At 41.6% G+C, this 27,456-nt stretch overlaps 1 protein-coding gene across 1 annotated transcript in view; it reads left to right on the forward strand.

Annotated features, from left to right (window-relative positions):
- LOC119970929 (mucin-5AC-like) overlaps window positions 1-27,456 on the forward strand; it is a 152,637-nt gene that overhangs the window by 61,223 nt on the left and 63,958 nt on the right. Inside the window, 13 exon segments of the mRNA XM_038806038.1 lie at window positions 178-221; window positions 715-1,628; window positions 1,631-4,613; window positions 11,746-11,955; window positions 12,790-12,999; window positions 13,584-13,793; window positions 17,829-18,038; window positions 19,132-19,341; window positions 20,831-21,040; window positions 22,125-22,334; window positions 23,824-24,033; window positions 25,121-25,330; window positions 26,821-27,030. Of these exon segments, the coding sequence (XP_038661966.1) occupies window positions 178-221; window positions 715-1,628; window positions 1,631-4,613; window positions 11,746-11,955; window positions 12,790-12,999; window positions 13,584-13,793; window positions 17,829-18,038; window positions 19,132-19,341; window positions 20,831-21,040; window positions 22,125-22,334; window positions 23,824-24,033; window positions 25,121-25,330; window positions 26,821-27,030 (6,041 nt within the window).

The following is a 27,456-nucleotide window of genomic DNA, read 5'->3' on the forward strand; positions in this document are numbered from 1 at the left end:
TCAAGCAATGATCTCCATCAAATGTGGTCTCATTCCATGCTTTCTGTATATGTATATAAAATCACAATTTAAAACCATGATGAAAACTAAAGCCAAGAAATTTGATGTATTTTATTAAACTAAAGTACTCCAAGAAATTGAAAATAAGTAACCAGCATATTGTATTTATCATTTTAGCAAGTGCAAAAACAGTGAAGTTGAGTGCACCTATGACAAATCAGGTAAGTTCTTCTGCATAATATACTCTTCTCAGATATTTTATTATTTTATGAATAAATTATTTCATAGAATGTTGTTGATTCCTTTTCATTTGACAATCAAAGCTTTCAAGGTTTTACAGGGAAGCAACATGGCAGATAAAGAAAAGGTCTTTCCACAGATTTGGGAGTTCAGGCTAGAGTACTTAACCAGAAAACTAGATTTACAGCGTCCTCGATAGAATTTAGGAAAGTTTTGTACAGCCAAAGAATGCTAGTAGAATTTTGGAAATCGCTTCTGTAAACAGCCGTTGATGCTGGGTAAATTGTAAATTTTAAACCTGACATTGATAAATTTACGATAACAGAAGGTAATAAGGGATCTGGAACAAAAGTAGGTATATGAATTTGGCCACAAATCAGCCATGATCCCATAGAATGGTGCATCATTCTCAAGAGGCTATTTAGTATTTTTTAATTATGACTCTATATCATTATTATTATTTCTCCTTGTCAGCGTGCACCTGCATTTATGATGGAAAAACCTTCCATGAAGGTGATATTATCTACCATACAACAGACGGCATTGGGGGATGCATCAAGGCAGTATGCGGTGTGAATGGAACAATAATAAGAAAAGTCTACCCGTGTACTCCTAGGACCTCTGCAATTCCCAGTACAACACTAGCCTTTGAAACAACATCTCCACCCAAAACATCTAGGACAACAAAAAGTACATCAGAACCAAGTGAAACAACACTGACCACTACTTCAGCAACAATCCCCACAATATCTACATCAACAAAGACAGCGCATGTCACAACTGAAACAGCACTAACAAGCAAGACAGCAATTACTCCAACTACATCACTGAGTACAACACCAGCTCAAACCATAGAAACTACATCAGAACAAAGTCAATCCACACTGACCGCTACTTCACCATCAACAACTGTCTTTCCGACTACAGCAGCAACATCAACTACATCCTCACCAACACCATCAACAACGGTTATCCCTACATCATCATCCACATTGGCTCCTTCCTCAACAAAAACATCAACAACAGTCATTCCTACAACAACACCAGCATCGACTACTTCCTCACCAACAACAGTCATCCCTCCAACAACATTAGCATCGACTACTTCCTCACCAACAACAATCATCCCGACAACAACATCAGCATCGACTACTTCCTCATCAACAACAATCATCCCTCCAACAACATCAGCATCGACTACTTCCTCACCAACAACAGCAACAACTGTCATCCCTCCAACAACATCCGCATCTGACGACTTCTCACCAACAACATCAACAACTGTCATCCTACAACATCAGCATCGACTACTTCCTCAACCAACAACAACTGTCATCCCTCCACAACCACTCAGCCTCGATACGTCCTCACCAACAACAGCAACAACTGTCATCCTACAACATCAGCATCGACTACTTCCTCACACCAAACAGTCATCCCTACAACAACATCAGCATCGACTACTTCTTCCTCACCAACAACAGTCATCCCTCCAACAACATCAGCATCGACTACTTCCTCACCAACAACAGTCATCCCTACAACAACATCAGCATCGACTACTTCTTCCTCACCAACAACAGTCATCCCAACAACAACATCAGCATCGACTACTTCTTCCTCACCAACAACAATCATCCCGACAACAACATCAGCATCGACTTCTTCCTCACCAACAGCAACAACTGTCATCCCTCCAACAACACCAGCATCGACTACTTCTTCCTCACCAACAACAGTCATCCCTCCAACAACAACATTGTCTACTTCATCACCAACAACAGTCATTCAGACAACAACAACAGTATTGATTACTTCCTCACCAACAACATCAACAGAAGTCATCCCTACAACAACATCAGCATCGACTACTTCCTCACCAACAACAGCAACAACTGTCATCCCTCCAACAACATCAGCATCGACTACTTCCTCACCAACAACAGTCATCCCTACAACAACATCAGCATCGACTACTTCCTCACCAACAACAGCAACAACTGTCATCCCAACAACAACATCAGCATCGACTACTTCCTCACCAACAACAGTCATCCCTACAACAACATCAGCATCGACTACTTCCTCACCAACAACATCAACAACTGTCATCCCAACAACATCAGCATCGACTACTTCCTCACCAACAACAGTCATCCCTCCAACAACATCAGCATCGACTACTTCCTCACCAACAACAGCAACAACTGTCATCCCTCCAACAACATCAGCACCGACTACTTCCTCACCAACAACAGTCATCCCAACAACAACATCAGCATCGACTACTTCCTCACCAACAACAGTCATCCCAACAACAACATCAGCATCGACTACTTCTTCCTCACCAACAACAGTCATCCCTACAATAACATCAGCATCGACTACTTCCTCACCAAAAACATCAACAACAGTAATCCCAATAACAACATCAACATCGACTACTTCCTCACCAACAACGGCAACAACAGTCACCCCAACAACATCAGCATCGACTACTTCCTCACCAACAACAGCAACAACTGTCATCCCTCCAACAACATCAGCATCGACTACTTCCTCACCAACAACAGTCATCCCAACAACAACATCAGCATCGACTACTTCTTCCTCACCAACAACAGTCATCCCTACAATAACATCAGCATCGACTACTTCCTCACCAAAAACATCAACAACAGTAATCCCAATAACAACATCAGCATCGACTACTTCCTCACCAACAACGGCAACAACAGTAATCCCGACAACATCAGCATCGATTACTTCCTCACCAACAACAATCAACCCTACAACAACATCAGCATCAACTACTTCTTCACCAACAACAACAACAGTCATCCTGACAACAACATTAGCATCGACTACTTCCTCACCAACAACAGTCATCCCTATAACAACAGCATCGACTACTTCCTCACCAACAACAGTCATTCAGACAACAACAACAGCATCGACTACTTCCTCAGCAACAACAGCCATCCGTGCAACAACAGCATTGACTACTTCCTCACCAACATCGGCAACAGTAATCCCGACAACAACAGCATCGACTACTTCCTCAGCAACAACAGCCATCCGTGCAACAACAGCATTGACTACTTCCTCACCAACATCGGCAACAACAGTAATCCCGACAACACCAGCATCGACTACTTCCTCACCAACAACATCAACAGCAGTCAACCCTACAACAACATCAGCATCGACTACTTCCTCACCAACAACAGCAACAACAATCATCCCTACAACAACATCAGCATCCACTACTTCCTCACCAACAACAGCAACAACAATCATTCCTACAACAACATCAGCATCGACTACTTCCTCAACAACAACATCAACAACAGTAATCCCAACAACAACATCAGCATCGACTACTTCCTCACCGACACCATCAACATCAATCATCCCTACAACAACAACAGCATCGTCTACTTCCTCACCAACAACATCAACAACAGTCACCCCAACAACATCAGCATCGACTACTTCCTCACCAACAACAGTCATCCCAACAACAACATCAGCATCGACTACTTCCTCACCAACAACAGTCATCCCAACAACATCAGCATCGACTACTTCCTCACCAACAACAGTCATCCCAACAACAACATCAGCATCGACTACTTCCTCACCAACAACAGTCATCCCAACAACAACATCAGCATCGACTACTTCCTCACCAACAACAGTCATCCCAACAACATCAACATCGACTATTTCCTCACCAACAACAATCATCCCGACAACAACATCAGCATCGACTACTTCCTCACCAACAACATCAACAACAGTAATCCTAACAACAACATCAATATCGACTACTTCCTCACCAACAATAGTCATCCCGACAACAACATCAGCATCGACTACTTTTGCACCAAAAACATCAACAACAATCATCCCTACACCAACATCAGCATTGACTACTTCCTCACCAACAACAACAACAGTCATCCCTCCAACAACATCAGCATCGACTACTTCCTCACCAACAACGGCAACAGTCACCTCTACAATAACTACATCCTCACCAACAGTCACTCTCACAACATCAGCAATATCAAATCCCTCCTCAGCAACAACAAAGATCTCCCCAAAAACCGCCGCAACATCAGCTTCTTCTTCAGCATCAACCACTATCACCACTACATCGACTATTCTGACTAAAATATTTCACCTTACGACTGCAAACCCTCCTGTGACAGAACCATTGAAGCATCCCACGACAGTAACACCAATCGTCACGACACTGAGCACACTCACCACTGAAACTACATCAGGACAAAGTGAAACAACATCGGCTACCTCCTTACCTCCAACAATTTGCTCCTGCAGTGTTAATGGGAAAATACTGTCACCTGGTAAGTGTGTTCATTATTAAAATATGTTATATTAATCATGCTATTTAGAAAATTACTTCCTGCCTATTCCAAAAGACGAAAGTCGTTTATTGTGTTTTCCTGCTTATCTCTCTTTTGTACAGTAGTCCTTTGCTATAAGAACCATTAAAGCTTTTTTCCATGCTCTGCTCCAGCCCAGTACTGAAACATATGCATTCTCTATCTGGAACTGTATTTGACTTCTGTATATAAGTATATTTGTGTGATCAAATATCAGAATTTCGCTCAGTATGTTTTCTTTGTGGAGGTCTGCTCTCTTTTTACTTAATCTCTATTGGAATTCATGATGTGGAGATGCCGGCGTTGGACTGGGGTGAGCACAGTAAGAAGTCTTACAATACCAGGTTAAAGTCCAATATGTTTGTTTCAAACACTAGCTTTTGGAGCACTGCTCCTTCCTCAGGTGAATTCACCTTCACTTTAACCTGGTGTTGTAAGACTTCTTACTGTTCTATTGGAATTGTACACGGAAACTCTTGCTAATGAGCAATGGTAGTGAGCCCTTAATGTATATTTCTGATACGTTGTTTCTGTCATATATTATAACTTACATTATATACAGCTCTTCACACCCCACATCCAGTAAGTACAGCTCTTCACACCCCACATCCTGTAAGTACAGCTCTTCACACCCCACATCCTGTAAGTATAGCTCTTCACACCCCACATCCAGTAAGTACAGCTTTTCACACCCCACATCCTGTAAGTACAGCTCTTCACAACCCACATCCTGTAAGTACAGCTCTTCACACCCCACATCCTCTAAGTACAGCTCTTCACACCCCACATCCTGTAAGTACAGTTCTTCACACCCCACATCCTGTACGTACAGCTCTTCACACCCCACATCCTGTACGTACAGCTCTTCACACCCCACATTCTGTAAGTACAGCTCTTCACAACCCACATCCTGTTAGTACAGCTCTTCACACCCCACATCCTGTAAGTACAGTTCTTCACACCCCACATCCTGTACGTACAGCTCTTCACACCCCACATCCTGTAAGTACAGCTCTTCACACCCCACATCCTCTAAGTACAGCTCTTCACACCCCACATCCTGTAAGTACAGCTCTTCACACCCCATATCCTGGAAGTACAGCTCTTCACAACCCACATCCTGTAAGTACAGCTCTTCACACCCCACATCCTGTAAAACAGCTCTTCACACCCCACATCCTCTAAGTACAGCTCTTCACACCCCACATCCTGTAAGAACAGCTCTTCACAACCCACATCCTGTAAGTACAGCTCTTCACACCCCACATCCTGTAGTACAGCTCTTCACACCCCACATCCTGTAAAAACAGCTCTTCAAAACCCACATTCTGTAAATATAGCTCTTTACAACCAACATCCTCTAAGTACAACTCTTCACACCCCACATCCTGTAAGTACAGCTCTTCACACCCCACATCCTGTAAGTACAGCTCTTCACACCCCACATTCTGTAAGTACAGCTCTTCACACCCCACATCATGATAGCACAGTAGCATTGTGGGTAGGACAATTGCTTCACAGCTCCAGGGACCCAGGTTCGATTCCGCCTTGGGTCACTGTCTTTGCGGAGTCTGCACGTCCTCCCCGTGTGTGTGGGTTTCCTCTGGGTGCTCCAGTTTCCTCCCACAGTCCAAAGATGTGCAGGTTAGGTGGATTGGCCATGATAAATTGCCCTTAGTGTCCAAAATTGCCCTTAGTGTTGGGTGGGGTTACTGGGATATGGGGATAGGGTGGAGGTGTTGACCTCGGGTAGGATTCTCTTTCCAAGAGCTGGTACAGACTCGATGGGCCGAATGGCCTCCTTCTGCACTGTAAATTCTATCATAAGCTATGATAATCATGTAACTACTGCTGTTCACATCCCACATTCTGTAAGTACAGCTCTTCATATCCCACGTCCTGTAAGTACAGCTCTTCACATCCCACATCCGGTAAGTACAGCTCTTCACACCCCACATCCTGTAAGTACAGTTCTTCACACACCACATCCTGTAAGTACAGCTCTTCAGACCCCACATTCTGTTAGTACTGCTCTTCACACCCCACATCCTGGAAGTACAACTCTTCAAACCCCACATCCTGTAAATACAGCTCTTCACTCCCATCACCCTGTAAGTACAGCTCTTCACACCCCACATCCTGTAAGTATAGCTCTTCACACCCCACATCCTGTAAAACAGCTCTTCACACCCCACATCCTGTAAGTACAGCTCTTCACACCCCACATCCTGTAAGTACAGCTCTTCACACCCCACATTCTGTACGTACAGCTCTTCACACCCCACATCACGATAGCACAGTAGCATTGTGGGTAGGACAATTGCTTCACAGCTCCAGGGTCCCAGGTTCGATTCCGCCTTGGGTCACTGTCTTTGCGGAGTCTGCACGTCCTCCCCGTGTGTGTGGGTTTCCTCTGGGTGCTCCAGTTTCCTCTCACAGTCCAAAGATATGCAGGTTAGGTGGATTGGCCATGATAAATTGCCCTTAGTGTCCAAAATTGCCCTTAGTGTTGGGTGGGGTTACTGGGTTATGGGGATAGGGTGGAGGTGTTGACCTCGGGTAGGGTTCTCTTTCCAAGAGCTGGTGCAGACTCGATGGGCCGAATGGCCTCCTTCTGCACTGTAAATTCTATCATAAGCTATGATAATCATGTAACTACTGCTGTTCACATCCCACATTCTGTAAGTACAGCTCTTCACATCCCACATCCTGAAAGTACAGCTCTTCACATCCCACATCCGGTAAGTACAGCTCTTCACACCCCACATCCTGTAAGTACAGCTCTTCACACACCACATCCTGTAAAACATCTCTTCACACCCCACATTCTGGAAGTACAGCTCTTCACACACCACATCCTGTAAAACATCTCTTCACACCCCACATCCTGTTAGTACAGCTCTTCAAACCCCACATCCTGTAAATACAGCTCTTCACTCCCATCATCCTGTAAGTACAGCTCTTCACACCCCACATCCTGTAAGTACAGCTCTTCACACCCCACATCCTGTAAGTACAGCTCTCCACACACCACATCCTGTAAAACATCTCTTCACACCCCACATCCTGTAGTACAGCTCTTCACACCCCACATCCTGTAAGTACAGCTCTTCACACCCCACATCCTGTAAGTACAACTATTCACACCCCACATCCTGTAAGTACAGCTCTTCACACCCACATTCTGTAAGTACAGCTCTTCACACCCCACATTCTGTAAGTACAACTCTTCACACCCCACATCCTGTAAGTATAGCTCTTCACACCCCACATCCTGTAAGTACAGCTCTTCACACCCCACATTCTGTTAGTACTGCTCTTCACACCCCACATCCTGGAAGTACAACTCTTCAAACCCCACATCCTGTAAATACAGCTCTTCACTCCCACATCCTGTAAGTACAGCTCTTCACACCCCACATCCTGTAAGTACAGCTCTTCACACCCCACATCCTGTAAAACAGCTCTTCACATCCCACATCCATTAAGTACTGCTCTTCACAATGCACATCCTTTAAGTACAACTCTTCACCCCCATCATCCTGTAAGTATTGCACTTCACACCTCACATCCTGTTGGAACTCCATCCCATTCTCCCAACTCTTTCGCATCCGTTTTACCTGTTCCAATGATGCCACTTTCCAGAACAGTGCTGCTGAGATGCCTTCATTCTTCATTAATTGTGGTTTCCTACTCACTGTGGACGACAGGGCTCTCAACTGTGTCTGAACCAACTCCTGCACCTCTGCTCTAACCCCTTCCCCTCTCTCCCAAGGCCAGGAGATAATCCCCCTTCTATTTCCTTTTTACCCCACCAGCCTCCACATTCAAAGAATCATCCTCCACTAGTTCTGCCAACTCGTCAATGATTCCACCACCAAACACATCTTCCCCTCACACAGCATCCCACATCCCCCGTGAGCATTTTTGGAGTTAAGGCTCCATCCAGGATACCCTACCGCATACTTTCATCACCCCAACACCTCACCCTCTTCCCATGATAATCACAGAAGGTGTAACACCTGCCCCTTTACCTCCTCCCTGCTCACCATCCCAGGGCTTAAACACTCTTTTCAAGCGAGGCAGCGCTTCATGTGCACTTCCTTCAATCTGGTCTATTGCATTTGCTGCTCCCAATATGGTCTACTCTGCACTGGAGAGGCTCAACACAGACTGGGTACCACTTTGCAGGACCCAGACCTTCCTGTTGCTGTCATTTCAACTCACCATCGTGCTCTCACGTCCACATTTCCGTCCATGGCCTGCTGCAATGTTCCATTGAAGCCCAACACATACTGGAGGAACAGCAGTTCATTTTCTGATTAGGCATGTTACAGCCTTCTGGACTTAACATCGCCTTCAACAATTTCAGGCTGTGAACTCTCTCCTCCACATTCACCCATTTTTATTTCTATCAATTTATTTTCCTTTCTTCCAGTGGCCTGTTTTTCCCTCACCATTCCCCCTTCTCCCTTCCCCCACCAAACTTTGGGCTATCGGTTCCCTGTTCCTGGTTGCCCTTTGACACACTGCTTACCTGTGTTCTGCCATTCACACATTCTAATCTCTTTATGTGCCGCTATCAACACCCTTCTTAGCTTTAACCACACCCGTTTATGTTCATTTTGTCATTCTGTCCACAACATCCTTGTCAATCTCTGCCTATTGCTGTCCCCCTATTCAGCCCACTACTTCACACCCTCCCACAACAGTATAAATCTGACTCTATTTCCAGTTCTCTCCTGCATTGACAAAGAGTCATCAAGAACCGAAACGTTAGCTCCCTTTTCTCTCCACAGATACTGTCAGATCCCCTGAAATTGTCCAGTATTCCCTGTTTTTGTTTCAGATTCCAACATCCGCAGTAATTTGCTTTTCTATATTATAAATTATTGGTACTCGGTGTACTGGATGAGAAACTTAAGGTTGTCCTGCTCCCACCACCATTGTGTCCCCAAACTTACAGGTCCCCAGTGTCTAAATATGTCAGGTTTAAAATTCTCCTTCCACTGTTCAAATCATTTTATCATATCACCCCTCCCAACCTAATTCTTTCCAACTCTGCAACCTTCGATACATCTTTCACCTCTGGGCGTTCCGAACTCCTTTCATCTGCCTGAATCTACTCTGGAATTATTATGCTTAAACCTGTCCAGCTCTCTGCTTTCCTTTAACATTCACTTCCAAGCCATTTCTTTGACGAAGCTTTTAGTCACGTTCCATGAGTTGGTGTCAAATATAGTCTGATTATGTTTCAGTGTTTCATGCCTTGGGATATGTCTCGACATGGTGACACCTGAATGTTAGTTGTGTTTTTCTGTTGATTGTCAAATGTTTGTGAAAATCTAAGTAGTCACAGAGCAGAGGATCTGCCAGCTCAAGCTTGTCTAGTCTGCACATGATTCCACTCTTCTGAAGTGTGGGTGACTCTTAAAGGCTTCTCTTGAAGTGATCACAGACACGAAAACAACATGCAATTGGCCAGCTGTCAAACTATGACAACATTCAGGTCATCCCTCATTGATATATGATGACCAGAATTCTCTGTTTCAGATACTAAGTGCTGACGCCAGGACTGAATTGTGTGAGTTCTACAGTCCCGAAAGCATGCAATTTAGGATGGGCTAGCACAGCCGCCACGTGGAACTAGTGCAATTCAAACGAACACTGGTGTGTGATTTGCCAGGGTCAGGGATGGCACTCGAGAGCCTGAGAAGCAGGAGTTGTATATAGGTACTCCACAACCCACACACCCTCACCCAGCCAAGAAGCTGTCACTGGTTGCGCCAGAGCACACCCATCCCATTGATGGGCCAGCTGGGGCCAGACGGTATCTTGAGGGGTGGCCTGGGAAGGTACCCATGTGACCCATAGCACTTCATAGTTGGCAGTCAGTGGCGTTTGCAGCCACAAGGCTGCCTTGCAGGCTGCAGAAATGGTGATCTGTGCCAATCCACCCTATGGCCCACCTCCTAGCCACCCCCGCTACACACCCCCGCCCTGGCAGAAGACCACTGGTCAGCAGCACGCTGTCAGTACACGATAGAGATGTTAGACACTTTTCATACCCCCTCTTCCTCACAAGCCACAGTGCCTGGTTCCTTTTTATTTATAAATGTAGAGTACCCAATTCATTTTTTCCAATTAAGGGGCAATTTAGCGTGGCCAATCCGCCTCGCCTGCAGTCTTTGGGTTGTGGGGGCGAAACCCACGTAAACACGGGGAGAATGTGCAAACTCCACAGGGACAGTGACCCAGAGCCAGAATCGAACCACGGACCTCAGTGCCTTGAGGCAGCAGAGCTAACCCACTGCCCCACCGTGCTGCCCTCACAGTGCCTGTTTCCTGATTTTAAATACCATAAGAGAACCTCGCCGTCAGTAGTTCCTCCTGCCGGATCCAGAGCACTCTTTCCCCAGTCCCACTGACTAATAGAGAGACAACATGCTGTCAATGGACTGTTGCTAAACTGATTCCAGGGATTGTGCTCGAACTTACATTTGGCATTTCCAGTATAAACTCTCGCCTGTACAAAAAGGAGCACACAAATTCTGAAACCGTCTTTGCTTATTCCTATGCTCTGATTCATTGAACAAATAAATACCTGTGTTTAGTGACTGGATCAAACATGTCCATATTTTTGTACATTTTGACAATGAAATGAAATTGACTAGTTTTACTCTGGGTCAAGCATTTCTGCTTTGCTCATTAATGTTTTTGGTGCTAAACACCTACTCTGTAGCATTTATTTATTTCTTTAACTTTCTCATTTAACTTGTTTGAACAAGTCTGCATTTGTAAATCTACACCAAATAACAAAACAAAGAACGTACAACATTTTTCAAATACCAGAGGCACGATTACAATTAGTGCTGATGAAATATTGACCTTCTAATATGTGCAGTTCTATTTGTCTTATCCATTACTTAACCAGATGTGTAAATTTGATCCCGTGCAAACATATGAACGTTTTTTCTGCTCTTCAGTCTCAAAATATGCGATGCTTTCACCTCTACATTTATTTGTAATTAACTTTCGTAAATACCTGGATACCATGAGATGCCAAAATCTTTTCATGGCCTTTTTCTTTCAGGGCAGGCTATTGTAACTTCAAGTAAATCAGGTGTCTGTAATTTCACTCTATGTACTAAGAGCTGTGAAATTTTGAAGTACACCGGAAAATGTCACACCACCACAGCGCCCAGCACTACACTCGAACCAACAACAACAGTAACAGTGACTCCCAGCACGACAGAAACAACAAGTTGCTCCTGCACAGTCAATGGAGAAATATTATCACCTGGTAAGTGTTTCAGATATTGAAAATCTGACATAATCGCTGATCACACCAGAAACCTGACAGTCCTGCCTTGTGGGCTGGTTGAGCTCACTCGGCTAAATCGCTGGCTTTTAAAGCTAGACCAAGCAGGCCAGCAGCACGGTTCAATTCCCGTACCAGCCTCCCCGGAAAGGCGCCGGAATGTGGCGACTAGGGGCTTTTCACAGTAACTTCATTGAAGCCTACTCGTGACAATAAGCGATTTTTCATTTCATTTCATTTTCATGTATGGAACACAATTGGCTACAAAGCCTGACACATTATTGATGTGAAACTCCATCATCTCCATTACATTGTTCAGCACATGTTGGACCTTCTTGTTTCATGTTAAACACATGTTTGGAGAACAGGTTACCTTGAAACTTGCCATCTCCCCATTCTCCATGGTGATCTGGCTGCTACACAAGTTTGTAAATGTCAGAGGTTGATCGTCGAGAAATCGACACCTTCTTGTTCTCCACATCTAAAACTATTATCCCAGATTTCACATTCACAATCACATGGCAACAGTTGCTAATTACTTCAACAATATTTCTCCCCTCTGCTTGTTTCCTTGAGTCCCATTGACGAATTGAGAGACAATATATTTATGTGTAATTAAGCTTTTTCGGTGAATCAGGCATTCTGTATTCTCCCTCAGTGTACCTGATCAGGCGGCTAGGGTCTAATCACAGTAACTTCATTGCAGTGTTAATGTAAGCTCACTTGTGACACTAAAAAGATTCTTATTATAATATAGTAAATACCTAGATAATTGCCATGAGTTGCCTAAAATATTTCATGCCTTTTGTCTTGCAGGACAGGCTATCGTAACTTCAAGTAAATCGGGCGTCTGTAATTTCACTCTATGTACTAAGAGCTGTGAAATTTTGAAGTACACCGGAAAATGTCACACCACCACAGCACCCAGCACTACACTCGAACCAACAACAACAGTAACAGTGACTCCCAGCACGACAGAAACAACAAGTTGCTCCTGCACAGTCAACGGAGAAATATTATCACCTGGTAAGTGTCTTAGATATTGAAAATCTGATATAATCGCTCAACTCACCAGAAACCTGACAGTCCTGTATAGGATGTAGCATAATTGGCTGCAAAACCTGACTCACATTATTGATGTGAAGCTTCAGTCCTCAATGAAATTAAATTGGTTGTCAGGAGAGGACTAGTTTTACTCTGGGTCAAGCATTTTTGCTTTGCTCACTAATGTGTTTGGTGCTAAACACCTACTCTGCAGCATTTATTTACTTCTTTAACTTTCTCATTTAACTTGTTTGAACAAGTCTGCATTTGTAAACCAAACACAAATAACAAAACAAAGAACATACAACATTGTTCAAATACCAGAGGCACGACTACAATTAGAACTGATGAAATATTGACCTTCTAATATGTGCGGTTCTATTTGTCTTATCCATTACTTAACCAGATGTGTAAATTTGATCCCGTGCAAACATATGAACGTTTTTTCTGCTCTTCAGTCTCAAAATATGAGATGCTTTCACCTCTACATTTATTTGTAATTAACTTTCGTAAATACCTGGATATCATGAGATGCCTAAAATCTTTTCATTGCCTTTTTCTTTCAGGGCAGGCTATTGTAACTTCAAGTAAATCAGGCGTCTGTAATTTCACTCTATGTACTAAGAGCTGTGAAATTTTGAAGTACACCGGAAAATGTCACACCACCACAGCGCCTAGCACTACACTCGAAACAACAACAACAGTAACAGTGACTCCCAGCACAACAGAAACAACAAGTTGCTCCTGCACAGCCAATGGAGAAATATTATCACCTGGTAAGTGTTTCAGATATAGAAAATCTGACATAATCGCTTATCACACCAGAAACCTGACAGTCCTGCCTAGTATGTATCACAATTGGCCACAAAGCCTGACACATTATTGATGTGAAACTCCATCATCTCCATTACATTGTTCAGCACATGTTGGACTTTCTTGTTTCATGTAACACACATGTTTGGAGAACAGGTTACTTTGAAACTTGCCATCTCCCCATTCTCCATGGTGATCTGGCTGCTACACAAGTTTGTAAATGTCAGAGGTTGATCGTCGAGGAATCGACATCTTCCTCTTCTCCACATCTAAAACAAATATCTCGGATTTCACATTCACAATCACATGGCAACAGTTGCTAATTACTTCCACATCATTTCTCCCCTCTGCTTGTTTCCTTCAGTCCCATTGACAAATTGAGAGACAACATGCTGTCAATGGACTGCTGCTAAACTCAATCCCAGCGATTGTGCTCGAATTTACATTTGACATTTCCAAAATAATCTATCGCCTATTCAAAAAGGACCTATAAATCTGCAACATTCAGTGCTCAATTTTTCGAATGGAGAGACAATATACTCTCGTTACGAGGGGTTATTGGGTTACAGGGATACAAAGGCAGTGAGGGCATAAGTGGTTTGGTGCAGACTCGATGGTCCCAATGGCCTCCTTCTGCACTGTATGATCTATGTTCATGCTGTCAATGGACTTGCTAAACTGAGTCCCAGCGATTGTGCTCGGAATTTCATTTGATGTTTCCAAAATAATCTGTAGCCTGTTCAAAAAGGACACCACAAATCGGAAACTTTCTTTGCTCATCCCTTTGCTCTGCTTCATTGTTCAAACACATACCTGTGTTTTATGACTGGATCAAACATGTCCATATGTTTGTACGTTTGGACAATGAAATGAAATTGGTGTAAGGAGGTACAAGTTTTACTCTCTGGGCACGTATTTCTGCCTTGCTCACTAATGTGTGAAGTGCTAATGGAATCACTTGCAGCATCTATTTAGTTTTAACTTCTTCTTTTAACTCATTTGAACATTGCCTTCTGGATTTATGAACCAAACACAAATATCAGAACGAACAATTCACAACATTATTCAAATACCAGAGGTGCGACTGCTGTTAGAGCTGATCAAATATTGAGCTCCTAATATAGGCAGTTCTATTTTTCATATCCATTATTTAACCAACTGTGTAAATTTCTTCCCTTGAAACATGTAAACTAATTCTTAGCTCTTCATTCTCAAAATATGAGATGCTGTTACCTGTATATTTATGTGTAATTAAGCTTTATCGGTGAATCGGACATTCTGTATTCTTCCTCAGTGTACCTGATCAGGCGGCTAAGGTCTAATCACAGCAACTTCATTGCAGTGTTAATGTAAGCTCACTTGTGACACTAAAAAGATTCTTATTATAATATAGTAAATACCTAGATAATTGGTTCTAGATAACAGCTTCATCTCCATGGTGATCTGGCTGCTACACAAATTTATAAATGTCAGAGGTTGATCGTCGAGAAATTGACATCTTCCTGTTCTCCACATCTAAAACTATTATCCCAGATTTCACATTCACAATCACATGGCAACAGTTGCTAATTACGTCAACAACATTTCTCTCCTCTGCTTGTTTCCTTGAGTCCCATTGACGAATTGAGAGACAACATGCTGTCAATGCCCGATAGCCCCTTGGAAATACTCAGGGAGTCCGTTAATAATAGCTTCATTGAAAATTTCGGTCAGTTCCGCCAACACTTCGGGCTGGGGGCAGGGTCAAGGGAAATGCCGATTCGGGGGAACCACAGATTTGAGCCAGGGAGGTGGGATGGAAATTTTCGGAAATGGAAGGAGAAGGGGATTAAGACACAAAAAGATTTGTTTCTTAGGGGTCGGACTGAAGGAGCTATGTATGGACGCGAAGTATGGGCTGGCGCAGGGGGAAATGTTTAGATATATGTAGGTTCGAGATTTTGCTAGAAAGGAGATACAGAATTTCACGGAGGAGCCGGCCTCCACATTGCTGGAGGTGGTGCTAACGGTAGGGTACTGCAGAAGGGGGTTGTGTCAGTGGTCTACGGAGCTATTTTGGAGGAGGAGAAGGCATCGCGAGAAGGGACCAAAGCAAAGTGGGAGGAAGAGTTGGGAGAGGGTATGGAGGAGGGGTTCTGGTGTGAGGTTCTCCGGAGAGTGAATGCCTCCACCTCGCGCAAAGTTGGGGCTGATACAGCTGATGGTGATATATAGAGCACACCTCACGAGGGCGAGGATGAGCCGATTCTTCGAGGGGGTAGAGAAGATGTTTGTGAACATTGCGGGGGCGGGGGGGCGCAAACCACATTCATATGTATTAGTCTTGTCCCAAACTAGAGGATTACTGGAAGGAGGTATTTAGCATAATTTCTAAAGTGGTGCACGTGAAACCGGTCCCGGGTCCCCGGGCGGCCATCTTTGGGGTGTCAGACAGCCAGGGTTGGAAACAGGTGCGGAGGCAGATGTTGTAGCCTTCGACTCGTTGATCGCCCGCAGGCGGATCTTAATGGGATGGAGAGCAGCCTCTCCACCCTGTGCCCTGGCATGGCGGGGGGACCTGTTGGAATTCTTGACTCCTGAGAAGGTTAAGTTTGAACTGAGGGGAAGGACGGAGGGATTCTACAATTCAGGGGCATTATTCATTATGCACTTTCAAGAACTGGATAACATCGAACATTAGTTGGGGGGGTGGGTGGGAGGGCTGGGGGGGAGGTGGGCGATGCGTGTTAATGGGGGCTGTGGGGGATTCCTGATTCCTTTTTGTCAGTTGTTTATGTGAACATGTGGGTGAATGTTTTGGGTTTGGTGGGAGGATGGGATTGTTGTTATTGATATGGGGATTGACATATTTGCTCCTGATTATTGTTTATTGTTGGCGGGTGTAAATTGGAGAGAAAATGCGAAAAAGGGGAATTAAAAAATATTTTTTTAAAAACATGCTGTAAATAGACTGTTGCTAAACTGAATCCCAGCGATTGTGCTCGAATTTACATTTGACATTTCCAATAGAATCTATCTCCTGTTCAAAAAGGACCTATAAATCTGCAACATTCGGTGCTCAATGTTTTAAATTGAGAGACAATATGCTCTCGTTACGAGTGGTTATTGGGTTACAGGGATACAATGGAAGTGAGGGCATAAGTGGGTTGGTGCAGACTCGATGGTCCGAATGGCCTCCTTCTGCACTGTATGATCTATGTTCATGCTGTCAATGGACTTGCTAAACTGAGTCCCAGCGATTGTGCTCCAAATTTCATTTGACGTTTCCAAAATAATCTGTAGCCTGTTCAAAAGGACACCACAATTCGGAAACTTTCTTGCTCATCCCTTTGCTCTGCTTCATTGATCAAACACATACCTGTGTTTTATGACTGGATCAAACATGTCCATATGTTTGTACGTTTGGACAATGAAATGAAATTGGTGTAAGGATGGACAAGTTTTACTCTCTGGGCACGTATTTCTGCTTTGCTCACTAATGTGTGAAGTGCTAATGGAATCACTTGCAGCATCTATTTAGTTCTTAACTTCTTCTTTTAACTCATTTGAACATTGCCTTCTGGATTTATGAAACAAACACAAATATCAGAAGGAACAATTCACAACATTATTCAAATACCAGAGGTGCGACTGCTGTTAGAGCTGATGAAATATTGAGCTCCTAATATAGGCAGTTTTATTTTTCATAGACATTATTTAACAAACTGTGTAAATCTCTTCCCTTGAAACATATAAACTAATTCTTAGTTCTTCATTCTCAAAATATGAGATGCTGTTACCTGTATATTTATGTGTAATTAAGCATTTTCTGTGAATCGGACATTCTGTATTCTCCCTCAGTGTACCTGATCAGGCGGCTAGGGTCTGATCACAGTAACTTCATTGCAGTGTTAATGTAAGCTCACTTGTGACACTAAAAAGATTCTTATTATAATATAGTAAATACCTAGATAATTGCCATGAGGTGCCTAAAATATTTCATGCCTTTTGTCTTGCAGGACAGGCTATCGTAACTTCAAGTAAATCAGGCGTCTGTAATTTCACTCTATGTACTAAGAGCTGTGAAATTTTGAAGTACACCGGAAAATGTCACACCACCACAGCACCCAGCACTACACTCGAACCAACAACAACAGTAACAGTGACTCCCAGCACGACAGAAACAACAAGTTGCTCCTGCACAGTCAACGGAGAAATATTATCACCTGGTAAGTATATTAGATATTGAAAATCTGGTATAATCGCTCAACTCACCAGAAACCTGACAGTCCTGTATAGGATGTAGCATAATTGGCTGCAAAACCTGACTCACATTATTGATGTGAAGCTTCAGTCCTCTCCTTTATTTTGTTTGATACAAGTTGGATGTTCTTGTTAACATTACATAGATGTTTGGAAAATATTTGCTTTTAAACTTGTCATCTCCCTATTTCCCAAAGTGATTGTCTGCTACATGAAACTGGAAATGTTAGAATAGATTGTGAAAACTAGACATCTTCTTGCTCTCCACATCTAAAACTATTATTCCAGATTTCACATTTACAATCACATGGCAAGAGTTAAAAATGTGAAATATTTCCAAAGAGGATGCTCACTTCAGCTTGTTTCCCGAGTCCCACTGACCAATAGAGAGACCACATGCTGTCAAAGGACTGTTGCTAAACTGATTCCAGGGATTGTGCTCGAACTTACATTTGGCATTTCCAGTATAAACTCTCGCCTGTACAAAAAGGAGCACACAAATTCTGAAACTGTCTTTGCTTATTCCTTTGCTCTGATTCATTGAACAAAATAATACCTGTGTTCAGTGACTGCATCAAACATGTCCATATTTTGGTACATTTTGACAATGAAATTAAATTGGTTGTCAGGAGAGGACTAGTTTTACTCTGGGTCAAGCATTTCTGCTTTGCTCACTAATGTGTTTGGTGCTAAACACCTACTCTGCAGCATTTATTTACTTCTTTAACTTTCTCATTTAACTTGTTTGAACAAGTCTGCATTTCTGAACCTACAACAAATAACAAAACAAAGAACATACAACATTTTCCAAATACCAGAGTCACAACTACAATTAGAACTGATGAAATATTGACCTTCTAATATGTGCAGTTCTATTTGTCTTATCCATTACTTCACCAGATGTGTAAATTTTATCCCGTGCAAAATATGAAAGTTTTTTCTGCTCTTCAGTCTCAAAATATGAGATGCTTTCACCTCTACATTTATTTGTAATTAACTTTCGTAAATACCTGGATACCATGAGATGCCTAAAATCTTTTCATGGCCTTTTTCTTTCAGGGCAGGCAATTGTAACTTCAAGTAAATCAGGCGTCTGTAATTTCACTCTATGTACTAAGAGCTGTGAAATTTTGAAGTACACCGGAAAATGTCACACCACCACAGCGCCCAGCACTACACTCGAAACAACAACAACAGTAACAGTGACTCCCAGCACAACAGAAACAACAAGTTGCTCCTGCACAGCCAATGGAGAAATATTATCACCTGGTAAGTGTTTCAGATATTGAAAATCTGACATAATCGCTGATCACACCAGAAACCTGACAGTCCTGCCTAGTATGTATAACAATTGGCTACAAAGCCTGACACATTATTGATGTGAAACTCCATCATCTCCATTACATTGTTCAGCACATGTTGGACCTTCTTGTTTCATGTTACACACATGTTTGGAGAACAGGTTACTTTGAAACGTGTCATCTCCCCATTCTCCATGTTGATCTGGCTGCTACACAAGTTTGTAAATGTCAGAGGTTGATCGTCGAGAAATCGACATTTTCCTCTTCTCCACATCTAAAACAAATATCTCGGATTTCACATTCACAATCACATGGCAACAGTTGCTAATTACTTCAACAACATTTCTCCCTCTGCTTGTTTCCTTGTGTCCCATTGACGAATTGAGAGACAACATGCTGTCAATGGACTGCTGCTGAACTCAATCCCAGCGATTGTGCTCAAATTTACATTCGACATTTCCAAAATAATCTATCGCCTGTTCAAAAAGGACCTATAAATCTGCAACATTCGGTGCTCAGTTTTTCGAATTGAGAGACAATATGCTCTCGTTACGAGTGGTTATTGGGTTACAGGGATACAAAGGAAGTGTGGGCATAAGTGGGTTGGTGCAGACTCGATGGTCCCAATGGCCTCCTTCTGCACTGTATGATCTATGTTCATGCTGTCAATCGACTTGCTAAACTGAGTCCCAGCGATTGTGCTCGGAATTTCATTTGACGTTTCCAAAATAATCTGTAGCCTGTTCAAAAAGGACACCACAAATCGGAAACTTTCTTTGCTCATCCCTTTGCTCTGCTTCATTGTTCAAACACATACCTGTGTTTTATGACTGGATCAAACATGTCCATATATTTGTACGTTTGGACAATGAAATGAAATTGGTGTAAGGAGGGACAAGTTTTACTCTCTGGGCACGTATTTCTGCTTTGCTCACGAATGTGTGAAGTGCTAATGGAATCACTTGCAGCACCTATTTAGTTCTTAACTTCTTCTTTTAACTCATTTGAACATTGCCTTCTGGATTTATGAAACAAACACAAATATCAGAACAAACAATTCTCAACATTATTCAAATACCAGAGGGTCGACAGCTGTTAGAGCTCATGAAATATTGAGCTCCTAATATCGGCAGTTTTATTTTTCATATCCATTATTTAACCAACTGTGTAAATCTCTTCCCTTGAAACATATAAACTAATTCTTAGTTCTTCATTCTCAAAATATGAGATGCTGTTACCTGTATATTTATGTGCAATTAAGCTTTTTCTGTGAATCGGACATTCTGTATTCTCCCTCAGTGTACCTGATCAGGCGGCTAGAGTCGAATCACAGTAACTTCATTGCAGTGTTAATGTAAGCTCACTTGTGACACTAAAAAGAATCTTGTTATAATATAGTAAATACCTAGATAATTGCCATGAGGTGTCTAAAATATTTCATGCCTTTTGTCTTGCAGGACAGGCTATCGTAACTTCAAGTAAATCGGGCGTCTGTAATTTCACTCTATGTACTAAGAGCTGTGAAATTTTGAAGTACACCGGAAAATGTCACACCACCACAGCGCCCAGCACTACACTCGAACCAACAACAACGGTAACAGTAACTCCCCGCACAACAGAAACAACAAGCTGCTCCTGCTCAGTCAACGGAGAAATATTATCACCTGGTAAGTGTATTAGATATTGAAAATCGCTCAACTCACCAGAAACCTGACAGTCCGGTATAGGATGTAGCATAATTGGCCGGAAAACCTGACTCACATTATTGATGTGAAGCTTCAGTCTTCTCCTTTATTTTGTTTGAAACAAGATGCATGTTCTTTTTAACGTTACATACATGTTTGGAAAATATTTGCTTTTAAACTTGTCATCTCCCTATTTCCCAAAGTGATTGTCTGCTACATAAAATTGGAAATGTTAGAATAGATTGTGAAAACTAGACATCTTCCAGCTCTCCACATCTAAAACTATTATTCCAGGTTTCACATTCACAATCACATGGCAAGAGTTAAAAATGTGAAATATATCCACTGAGGATGCTCACTTCAGCTTGTTTCCCCAGTCCCACTGACCAATAGAGAGACCACATGCTGTCAAAGGACTGTTGCTAAACTGATTCCAGGGATTTTGCTCGAACTTACATTTGGCATTTCCAGTATAAACTCTCGCCTGTACAAAAAGGAGCACACAAATTCTGAAACTGTCTTTGCTTATTCCTATGCTCTGATTCATTGAACAAAATAATACCTGTGTTTAGTGACTGGATCAAACATGTCCATATTTTTGTACATTTTGACAATGAAATTAAATTGGTTGTCAGGAGAGGACTAGTTTTACTCTGGGTCAAGCATTTCTGCTTTGCTCACTAATGTGTTTGGTGCTAAACACCTACTCTGCAGCATTTATTTACTTCTTTAACTTTCTCATTTAACTTGTTTGAACAAGTCTGCATTTGTAAACCAAACACAAATAACAAAACAAAGAACATACAACATTGTTCAAATACCAGAGGCACGACTACAATTAGAACTGATGAAATATTGACCTTCTAATATGTGCAGTTCTATGTGTCTTATCCATTACTTAACCAGATGTGTAAATTTGATCCCGTGCAAACATATGAACGTTTTTTCTGCTCTTCAGTCTCAAAATATGAGATGCTTTCACCTCTACATTTATTTGTAATTAACTTTCGTAAATATCTGGATACCATGAGATGCCTAAAATCTTTTCATGGCCTTTTTCTTTCAGGGCAGGCTATTGTAACTTCAAGTAAATCAGGCGTCTGTAATTTCACTCTATGTACTAAGAGCTGTGAAATTTTGAAGTACACCGGAAAATGTCACACCACCACAGCGCCCAGCACTACACTCGAAACAACAACAACAGTAACAGTGACTCCCAGCACAACAGAAACAACAAGTTGCTCCTGCACAGCCAATGGAGAAATATTATCACCTGGTAAGTGTTTCAGATATTGAAAATCTGACATAATCGCTGATCACACCAGAAACCTGACAGTCCTGCCTAGTATGTATAACAATTGGCTACAAAGCCTGACACATTATTGATGTGAAACTCCATCATCTCCATTACATTGTTCAGCACATGTTGGACCTTCTTGTTTCCTGTTACACACATGTTTGGAGAACAGGTTACTTTGAAACTTGCCATCTCCCCATTCTTCATGGAGATCTGGCTGCTACACAAGTTTGTAAATGTCAGAGGTTGATCGTCTAGAAATCGACATCTTCCTCTTCTCCACATCTAAAACAAATATCTCGGATTTCACATTCACAATCACATGGCAACAGTTGCTAATTACTTCAACAACATTTCTCCCCTCTGCTTGTTTCCTTGAGTCCCATTGACGAATTGAGAGACAACATGCTGTCAATGGACTGCTGCTAATCTCAATCCCAGCGATTGTGCTCAAATTTACATTTGACATTTCCAAAATAATCTATCGCCTGTTCAAAAGGACCTATAAATCTGCAACATTCGGTGCTCAGTTTTTCGAATTGAGAGACAATATGCTCTCGTTACGAGTGGTTATTGGGTTACAGGGATACAAAGGAAGTGTGGGCATAAGTGGGTTGGTGCAGACTCGATGGTCCAAATGGCCTCCTTCTGCACTGTATGATCTATGTTCATGCTGTCAATCGACTTGCTAAACTGAGTCCCAGTGATTGTGCTCGGAATTTCATTTGACGTTTCCAAAATAATCTGTAGCCTGTTCAAAAAGGACACCACAAAACGGAAACTTTCTTTGCTCATCCCTTTGCTCTGCTTCATTGTTCAAACACATACCTGTGTTTTATGACTGGATCAAATATGTCCATATGTTTGTACGTTTGGACAATGAAATGAAATTGGTGTAAGGAGGGACAAGTTTTACTCTCTGGGCACGTATTTCAGCTTTGCTCACTATTGTGTGAAGTGCTAATGGAATCACTTGCAGCACCTATTTAGTTCTTAACTTCTTCTTTGAACTCATTTGAACATTGCCTTCTGGATTTATGAACCAAACACAAATATCAGAATGAACAATTCACAACATTATTCAAATACCAGAGTGTCGACTGCTGTTAGAGCTCATGAAATATTGAGCTCCTAATATAGGCAGTTTTATTTTTCATATCCATTATTTAACCAACTGTGTAAATTTCTTCCCTCGAAACATATAAACTAATTCTTAGCTCTTCATTCTCAAAATATGAGATGCTGTTACCTGTATATTTATGTGTAATTAATCTTTTTCGGTGAATCGGACATTCTGTATTCTCCCTCAGTGTACCTGATCAGGCGGCTAGGGTCTAATCACAGTAACTTCATTGCAGTGTTAATGTAAGCTCACTTGTGACACTAAAAAGATTCTTATTATAATATAGTAAATACCTAGATAATTGCCATGAGGTGCCTAAAATATTTCATGCCTTTTGTCTTGCAGGACAGGCTATCGTAACTTCAAGTAAATCGGGCGTCTGTAATTTCACTCTATGTACTAAGAGCTGTGAAATTTTGAAGTACACCGGAAAATGTCACACCACCACAGCACCCAGCACTACACTCGAACCAACAACAACAGTAACAGTGACTCCCAGCACGACAGAAACAACAAGTTGCTCCTGCACAGTCAACGGAGAAATATTATCACCTGGTAAGTGTATTAGATATTGAAAATCTGATATAATCGCTCAACTCACCAGAAACCTGACAGTCCTGTATAGGATGTAGCATAATTGGCTGCAAAACCTGACTCACATTATTGATGTGAAGCTTCAGTCCTCTCCTTTATTTTGTTTGAAAAAGATGGATGTTCTTGTTAACGTTACATACATGTTTGGAAAATATTTGCTTTTAAACTTGTCATCTCCCTATTTCCCAAAGTGATTGCTACATAAAATTGGAAATGTTAGAATAGATTGTGAAAACTAGACATCTTCCTGCTCTCCACGTCTAAAACTATAATTCCAGATTTCACATTCACAATCACATGGCAAGAGTTAAAAATGTGAAATATATCCACAGAGGATACTCACTTCAGCTTGTTTCCCCAGTCCCACTGACGAATAGAGAGACCACATGCTATCAAAGGACTGTTGCTAAACTGATTCCAGGGATTGTGCTCGAACTTACATTTGGCATTTCCAGTATAAACTCTCGACTACAAAAGGGAGCACACAAATTCTGAAACTGTCTTTGCTTATTCCTATGCTCTGATTCATTGAACAAATAAATACCTGTGTTTAGTGACTGGATTAAATATGTCCATATTTTGGTACATTTTGACAATGAAATTAAATTGGTTGTCAGGAGAGGACTAGTTTTACTCTGGGTCAAGCATTTCTGCTTTGCTCACTAATGTGTTTGGTGCTAAACACCTACTCTGCAGCATTTATTTACTTCTTTAACTTTCTCATTTAACTTGTTTGAACAAGTCTGCATTTGTAAACCAAACACAAATAACAAAACAAAGAACATACAACATTGTTCAAATACCAGAGGCACGACTACAATTAGAACTGATGAAATATTGACCTTCTAATATGTGCGGTTCTAATTGTCTTATCCATTACTTAACCAGATGTGTAAATTTGATCCCGTGCAAACATATGAACGTTTTTTCTGCTCTTCAGTCTCAAAATATGAGATGCTTTCACCTCTACATTTATTTGTAATTAACTTTCGTAATTATCTGGATACCATGAGATGCCTAAAATCTTTTCATGGCCTTTTTCTTTCAGGGCAGGCTATTGTAACTTCAAGTAAATCAGGCGTCTGTAATTTCACTCTATGTACTAAGAGCTGTGAAATTTTGAAGTACACCGGAAAATGTCACACCACCACAGCGCCTAGCACTACACTCGAAACAACAACAACAGTAACAGTGACTCCCAGCACGACAGAAACAACAAGTTGCTCCTGCACAGCCAATGGAGAAATATTATCACCTGGTAAGTGTATTAGATATTGAAAATCTGACATAATCACTGATCACACAAGAAACCTGACAGTCCTGCCTAGTATGTATCACAATTGGCTACAAAGCCTGACACATTATTGATGTGAAACTCCATCATCTCCATTACATTGTTCAGCACATGTTGGACCTTCTTGTTTCATGTTACACACATGTTTGGAGAACAGGTTACTTTGAAACTTGCCATCTCCCCATTCTCCATGGTGATCTGGCTGCTACACAAGTTTGTAAATGTCAGAGGTTGATCGTCGAGAAATCGACATCTTCCTATTCTCCACATCTAAAACTATTATCCCAGATTTCACATTCACAATCACATGGCAACAGTTGCTAATTACTTCAACAACATTTCTCCCCTCTGCTTGTTTCCTTGAGTCCCACTGACGAATTGAGAGACAACATGCTGTCAATGGACTGCTGCTAAACTCAATCCCAGCGATTGAACTCAAATTTACATTTGACATTTCCGAAATAATCTATAGCCTGTTCAAGAAGGACCTATAAATCTGCAACATTCGGTGCTCAGTTTTTCGAATTGAGAGACAATATGCTCTCGTTACGAGTGGTTATTGGGTTACAGGGATACAAAGGAAGTGTGGGCATAAGTGGGTTGGTGCAGACTCGATGGTCCCAATGGCCTCCTTCTGCACTGTATGATCTATGTTCATGCTGTCAATCGACTTGCTAAACTGAGTCCCAGCGATTGTGCTCGGAATTTCATTTGACGTTTCCAAAATAATCTGTAGCCTGTTCAAAAAGGACACCACAAATCGGAAACTTTCTTTGCTCATCCCTTTGCTCTGCTTCATTGTTCAAACACATACCTGTGTTTTATGACTGGATCAAATATGTCCATATGTTTGTACGTTTGGACAATGAAATGAAATTGGTGTAAGGAGGGACAAGTTTTACTCTCTGGGCACGTATTTCAGCTTTGCTCACTATTGTGTGAAGTGCTAATGGAATCACTTGCAGCACCTATTTAGTTCTTAACTTCTTCTTTGAACTCATTTGAACATTGCCTTCTGGATTTATGAACCAAACACAAATATCAGAATGAACAATTCACAACATTATTCAAATACCAGAGTGTCGACTGCTGTTAGAGCTCATGAAATATTGAGCTCCTAATATAGGCAGTTTTATTTTTCATATCCATTATTTAACCAACTGTGTAAATTTCTTCCCTCGAAACATATAAACTAATTCTTAGCTCTTCATTCTCAAAATATGAGATGCTGTTACCTGTATATTTATGTGTAATTAATCTTTTTCGGTGAATCGGACATTCTGTATTCTCCCTCAGTGTACCTGATCAGGCGGCTAGGGTCTAATCACAGTAACTTCATTGCAGTGTTAATGTAAGCTCACTTGTGACACTAAAAAGATTCTTATTATAATATAGTAAATACCTAGATAATTGCCATGAGGTGCCTAAAATATTTCATGCCTTTTGTCTTGCAGGACAGGCTATCGTAACTTCAAGTAAATCGGGCGTCTGTAATTTCACTCTATGTACTAAGAGCTGTGAAATTTTGAAGTACACCGGAAAATGTCACACCACCACAGCACCCAGCACTACACTCGAACCAACAACAACAGTAACAGTGACTCCCAGCACGACAGAAACAACAAGTTGCTCCTGCACAGTCAACGGAGAAATATTATCACCTGGTAAGTGTATTAGATATTGAAAATCTGATATAATCGCTCAACTCACCAGAAACCTGACAGTCCTGTATAGGATGTAGCATAATTGGCTGCAAAACCTGACTCACATTATTGATGTGAAGCTTCAGTCCTCTCCTTTATTTTGTTTGAAAAAGATGGATGTTCTTGTTAACGTTACATACATGTTTGGAAAATATTTGCTTTTAAACTTGTCATCTCCCTATTTCCCAAAGTGATTGCTACATAAAATTGGAAATGTTAGAATAGATTGTGAAAACTAGACATCTTCCTGCTCTCCACGTCTAAAACTATAATTCCAGATTTCACATTCACAATCACATGGCAAGAGTTAAAAATGTGAAATACTTCCACAGAGGATACTCACTTCAGCTTGTTTCCCCAGTCCCACTGACCAATAGAGAGACCATA

The sequence above is a fragment of the Scyliorhinus canicula genome, chromosome 9 (genome assembly GCF_902713615.1).
Source record: "Scyliorhinus canicula chromosome 9, sScyCan1.1, whole genome shotgun sequence".
Classification (NCBI taxonomy): domain Eukaryota; kingdom Metazoa; phylum Chordata; class Chondrichthyes; order Carcharhiniformes; family Scyliorhinidae; genus Scyliorhinus; species Scyliorhinus canicula.